A 6,000-nucleotide genomic window follows, 5' to 3' on the forward strand; every position below is an offset into this window, starting at 1 on the left:
TGTTTTGTCAAAGACTGACTTTTAATGGAGCATTTCATCAACCAGTTCTACCAGTTGTAGGGTCAACTTTCGATCTACCTGAATCCAAATCAGACGGAAATTTTACATTCATGGGCTTGAAAAGTTTGTTTCATCGTATGAGCTCCTACATCTGTTGGAAATTCTGTTTGATATCTATAAAAACGAGTTGATCTTGGCTGTGGAGTTGCATAATGTTTTAGGGCGGTTCAAACGATTGTAGAGTGACCAAAGCTAACCAACCATGTATCGGTAAGAAATTTTGGGTTTGGATTCTGTCTGATCTGGACTTGGTCTTCAGTTTTGCATTTCTAGAATTTTCGTGTTTGGGTTATCTTCGATCTGGTTTTGACTCGACAAACACCGTGGTGGTCAATAAAAATTCATTATTTTATTCAATAAGATTATTTCTAAATTAAATACTTCGCCTCCTTAGATTATGAGTCTTTTTTTTGTTCTTTTCCGAATTTAGTCACAACAATCGCCCAATCGCTGCATAGTACTTTAAGTTTAATCTAATTTGAGAGCTGTACATGAGTCAAAACAGTCAAAATAAATTATTAGAAAGCATATAAAAACCTACAAATTTCTGACATAACTTTTGGGTTTTTTGTTTTGAATATTTCTGTGATGGTAACATGATTTATTTTAACTATTGATGATCTTATTTCTTTTCTTTTATTTTAACTATCAACTAATGTTACTTGCAATTCCAACAAATTTGGAGTATTATTCTTTTTATTAAATATGTTAATAATAATGAATGGTTTTATAATTAAAGATAGTTTGATGTACAAATTAGTGTAATAATTTTGGATCAAACTTTACAACATCCCAAAGTCTAGGGAGTCAGTAAGTTTCCACTTGTTCCAAACCACATAGGCATGACAGATGGTACAAGACGCATAACAATACGTACCTTATACAATCAATATATAGTTATAGTTATAGTTTGTGGGTGGAGGAGTGCCAAGACATTTGGCAGTCAGTCCTGGAAACCCTAGGCGCAGAAATGGGATCGGAGGGATCAACGGTTATCGGTAACCTCCTTCTTCTTCTTCTTCTTCTAATTATTATTATTATTATTATGCGATTTCATTTTAATTTGTTTCTCATCGATTTGATTCTATCGTTTGTTTTCGTATCAATCGGTTTGTGTGAGTTGAAGTTGTTTACATTTGCGAGTTATTAGATCCATTACAAATGAAATTAACCTATACATACATATAACTAGAATGATTACTCTAGTTCGAATAATAATTGTACTCTAATAATTACTCTAGTTAGTTAACGTACAAATATTATAACCAGGGTTTACATTACAAAAAATGAATAATCACTCTAGTTCCAAAACTGTAGAATAATAATAATAATAATAATAATAATAATAATAATAATTACTTCAGTCAACACATCAATAAGTAAGTAGTAATTATTATTACTCGTCATATTTGAACCAGAGTAATTACATTACAAAACTGAAGCAGTGTAATAATAATTAGTTCAAAAATTGTAGATTAATAATAATAATAATTACTCTAGGCTTCTCACATTAAGAGTTGTTTGTGTTTGATCCTAACACTACTCAAGTATTGAGGTTTATTAGACTCACTAAGATTTTCTATTTCTTATAACTATCTAGACTGTTTTTATTCGTGTTTTTGCTACTTGCTAGATTATCTTCAGAATTTCCTTTATGAAATGATTGATTGGAGTTTAAGACTATATTTGTTGCATATTGGGCATGGTTGTTGTGAAAAGGTAAATGCACAAAAACCATAGTAGGTCAGGTGGTACCCTTTTTTTGTTAAAACCACAATTCTTCAAAGAGTATTATGGTCTGCTTTCAATGGAAAGCCGAGTACCATATTTGGAAAACTCAAGTTGAGTGGTTTGCTAGATGATGTCTGGTCATTCTTAGCAAGATGTGACTTTTTTCTAAACCAAGTTTTCTTCTATTCGTAGAATGTATATCAGTTATGATATGGAAACATATACAAGTTTTTGAGTGTGTATATACATTTTAACAATTTAACTAGTGGATGGTAAGGCCTTGGTTCCTCCAGGCAAAAGGTTACTGTTTGATAATTGATAATAAATTTTTATCAGTAGCGTGGATTTCTAATGGTTAAAGTGGTTACCGTTTTTACCATCAGACCTGTTATTGAACATCTGTTGAAGTGGTTACCATTTTTACCATCAGCATGTCGATAGTATCTACATCATTATATTAGAAAATAATACAAGTTTTGCTATTTATTTGTTTGTCAACTGTTATTATTTGTTACTTCTGCTGGTCATGATGTTTAGCATATATTCTATTTAGTTTAGTTCCAAGAAGCTTTAGATTACTAGAAGAACTCGAACGAGGAGAAAAAGGAATTGGTGATGGAACTGTGAGCTATGGGATGGATGATGCTGATGATGTCTACATGCAATCATGGACAGGAACCATCATCGGTCCTCCTAATGTTAGTTTTCTTTAAATATATTTCTACCATCAAACATATTTATTTTAATTAATTTCATTGACGTTTACATGCCAGACCGTTCATGAAGGACGCATCTATCAGCTGAAACTATTTTGCAGCCATGAGTATCCAGAAAAACCACCAAGTGTGAAATTTCAGTCACGTATAAACATGACCTGTGTGAACCAGGAGACGGGTGTGGTATGTATTATTTTCCTTGATAAACTTAGGATATTTAGATAATAATTTCATGGTGGCGTATATATGACAGGTGGAGCCGTCTTTTTTCCCGATGCTTGCTGATTGGCAACGAGAGTACACGATGGAAAACATATTGACTCAACTTAAAAAAGAGATGAGCTCCCCACGAAACAGAAGACTCACTCAGCTTCCTGAAGGTGCCTTTATTATTATTCTTTTATGTCATTTATTATGTTACTAGTGAAACCTTAAAATGCATGGTGATTGATTATTTTTTTCTTTCTGTTTCCTGTTTGGTATTGTTGCAGGAAATGACGAGGAGAGGGTGGACCCGAAGGGACTAGTGTTGAGGTGTTGTATTATGTAAGTAAAGCATCTTAGATGCAGTGATTATTACTACGTATATAGTTACCTAAATTAACCGAACCTTGGTTGTTAAAACAGACTGGGACGTTGGTTAAATGTAATCTTGAACATGATCAATGTCAGAAGAATGCATTGGCTACTAATTAATATGTATCTGATCATTTGTGATGCCTCTATTTGACTACTTATAATATTATTGCATCTGGAAAGTAGGTGTAACATATCTATAGGTTCTTATGAATCTATTATACAATTACTCAAATTAGCTGCTGTTAATGATTTTCCTTATGTTGGAGCTTATCTTGTTCCAACACTCACCAAACTTCCTCAAGTTTGAGTTGCTACTTGACACTATGATTTTAGATTAATTTAAAATCCTATGTTGCGACACAGTCGCTTTTAACAATAATCCTAGATTGGACCACTAACAACAGTTTGAAAAACCAACAAACTAAACCGGCTGATTTGGTTTGTTGGGTCGATCGGAGTTTGGACTGACCAAGACAACGCGGCTTGATCAAGTTTCCAAATGAAAATTGTTAAAAGTAGTTGGTGGTGACTTTGTATTGATATTAAAAAATAGGTAAAACTGAACATTCTAAAACTGAAACATTAAACCTGTAAATTGAACCATATTATTCTCATGCCAGTCGACCTGCTTTTGTTTGGGAGGTTTGCCTGTTCAGTCACTATCAACATTTAACGAACACCCTTATCTTTGTCGCACGATGATATATGTATCAACTCAACTGGTGTGTTTTTATCTATATTATGAGGAACACACTCATGTAACTTAAATAACCGTATGCATTTGTGGGATATATAATAGGAAGTTTAAAAAGCAAACATTAAACTTTATGACCAATAAAATGAGAGTCACTCAATTATTGCCCATCACCTACAAACTTCCACAACAAAAACATATATTTCTTGTATTCTCTATTCCATCCCACAAACAAAACTTACTAAAAAATGCATCATCAACCAACTCTGTGCCTAATTTCATCCTTGATCATCTTCCCTCTCATCTTCCACATATCATCATCTGCCACTGACACATTCATCTATGGTGGATGCTCACAAACACGCTTTACACCCGGCTCGCCCTACGAGTCCAACGTCAACTCAGTACTCACTTCCTTAGTCAACTCGGCTGCTTTCTCGTCCTTTAACAACTTCAAGGTCTCCGTCCCAGGGTCCACCCAGTCTGACACTGTCTACGGCCTCTTCCAGTGTCGTGGAGACCTCACGACATCTGCCTGCCGAGACTGCGTGGCCCATGCTGTCAGTCGACTCGGGGTCATCTGCCCCGAGTCCACTGGTGGGGCCATGCAGCTAGACGGGTGTTTTGTCAAATTTGACAGCTCATCATTTTTAGGAGCTGAGGACAAAACCGAGGTGTTTAAGAAGTGCGGGCCGTCAGTGGGTTATAACTCGGATATTATCAGTCGTCGAGATGGGGTGTTGGCGTACATGGCGGCTGGAAACGGGCAGTATTTTCGAGTGGGCGGGTCCGGCAGTGTGCAGGGTGTGGCGCAGTGCGTGCAAGATATGAGTTTGAGTGAGTGTCAAGATTGTCTTTCAGAGGCGGGTGGGCGGTTGAAATCAGACTGTGGGGCGGCCGCTTGGGGTGACATGTACTTGGGGAAGTGTTATGTAAGATACTCTGAACGCGGGTTTCACTCGAGAAGTGGTAAGCGGTTGCTCCACCACTTCCACTGCCACAGCTGGTGGTTTGTGGTGGTTGTATTGTTTTTATTTGTGTGAATGTAATAAGTAAAACGTAGCAAGTAATATCTGATCACTCATAGAGTAAGGTCTGTAATGATATCCACTAATTTAGTTACACAAAGATCATATATAGATTATCATGTTTACATATGTAATACATAATAAAGTTAACAAAGATTCAAGGTCTGGAATAACTGAATCAGATGGGATTAACTTTGATATAATATATTGATCCGAAGGGAAAGTAAATATATGTATGTATATATGCAGATGATGGGGATGTGGACAAAACATTAGCAATCATAATTGGAATTATTGCTGGAGTTGCAGTGATCATTGTGTTCCTATCTTTCTTAGCCAGACTTTGTGACCGAAAAGGTACGTACTCCTTCGACTACTTATTAACTAACATATTATACATGTTTAAAGCAAACTCACGGGATGGATCAAAAAGTGTAAGTTTGGTTCACTTTGTATGCAGATGGCAAGTAGAATTAAATTAAGGGTGCATCCATCCATCATTGAAGATACAGAAGATCAAGTTACTTTGCCTTTTCATGGCACTGATATAAAGATACACATTGAAGCAAGTGAAAGGAGAGTTGAAATAAGAACAAATTAATGTACAAACTACAATACAAGCATGAAATCTTTTTTAATTTAAAGGAAGGGGATTGATTCTCTGATACTTATTTATCGATAGAGAGGTTCGATTTAGGATGGTTTAATTTAAGGGTTATAATATATCATGAAATTATCGATCATGGACACCACAAGAAATTAAAACACCATGATGCAAAAGATTTGGATGTGTTCACTATTCACGACATCTATCGTAACATGATATTGATCGCCATGCTAGTATCGTTGCAACTATATCATTTTATTTTTTCACGTTGCCCAAATCACTAGTATTTGATAAAACGCGTATGTGACCATTCGGATTAACATATATATGCATATACAAAGGCTAGCTCCAACCAAAGAGATGCATGTTAGGTCATAAAGAATGACATAATTACTTAAATACCATCAACATGTTTTCAATGTAAATTAAATAAATGAGATAAAACTTATAGTTAAATGTTGTTGGTGATGAGATCAAATAAATCCATCTAAAAGGGGTCTTCTTTAACAATAAAAAATATATATTGTGGTTAAGTTACTCATTTTCATAATATACTTACCTTAAAGATATAAGGTGGTCTCCTTT

At 35.1% G+C, this 6,000-nt stretch overlaps 1 protein-coding gene and 1 pseudogene across 2 annotated transcripts; both read left to right on the plus strand.

The window, feature by feature from the left end:
- The first annotated feature begins 988 nt into the window (after window positions 1-988).
- On the plus strand, window positions 989-3,107 carry LOC143540836 (ubiquitin-conjugating enzyme E2 variant 1A-like). The gene is made up of 5 exons (XM_077033808.1): window positions 989-1,058; window positions 2,350-2,489; window positions 2,565-2,690; window positions 2,761-2,887; window positions 2,999-3,107. The coding sequence occupies exons 1-5, from the start codon at window positions 1,031-1,033 to the stop codon at window positions 3,055-3,057; spliced, it is 480 nt and encodes a 159-aa protein (XP_076889923.1). The 5' UTR covers window positions 989-1,030; the 3' UTR covers window positions 3,058-3,107.
- A 785-nt stretch (window positions 3,108-3,892) lies between these two features.
- LOC143540830 (plasmodesmata-located protein 6 pseudogene) lies at window positions 3,893-5,279 on the plus strand (annotated as a pseudogene). The gene is made up of 3 exons (XR_013136657.1): window positions 3,893-4,749; window positions 5,058-5,165; window positions 5,269-5,279. The product of XR_013136657.1 is annotated as a plasmodesmata-located protein 6 pseudogene (transcript).
- The last annotated feature ends 721 nt before the right edge of the window (window positions 5,280-6,000 follow it).

The sequence above is a fragment of the Bidens hawaiensis genome, unplaced genomic scaffold (genome assembly GCF_021521415.1).
Source record: "Bidens hawaiensis isolate Kalapana, Puna unplaced genomic scaffold, B.hawaiensis_p1.1 tig00012349_1, whole genome shotgun sequence".
In the NCBI taxonomy this organism is placed as follows: Eukaryota; Viridiplantae; Streptophyta; class Magnoliopsida; order Asterales; family Asteraceae; genus Bidens; species Bidens hawaiensis.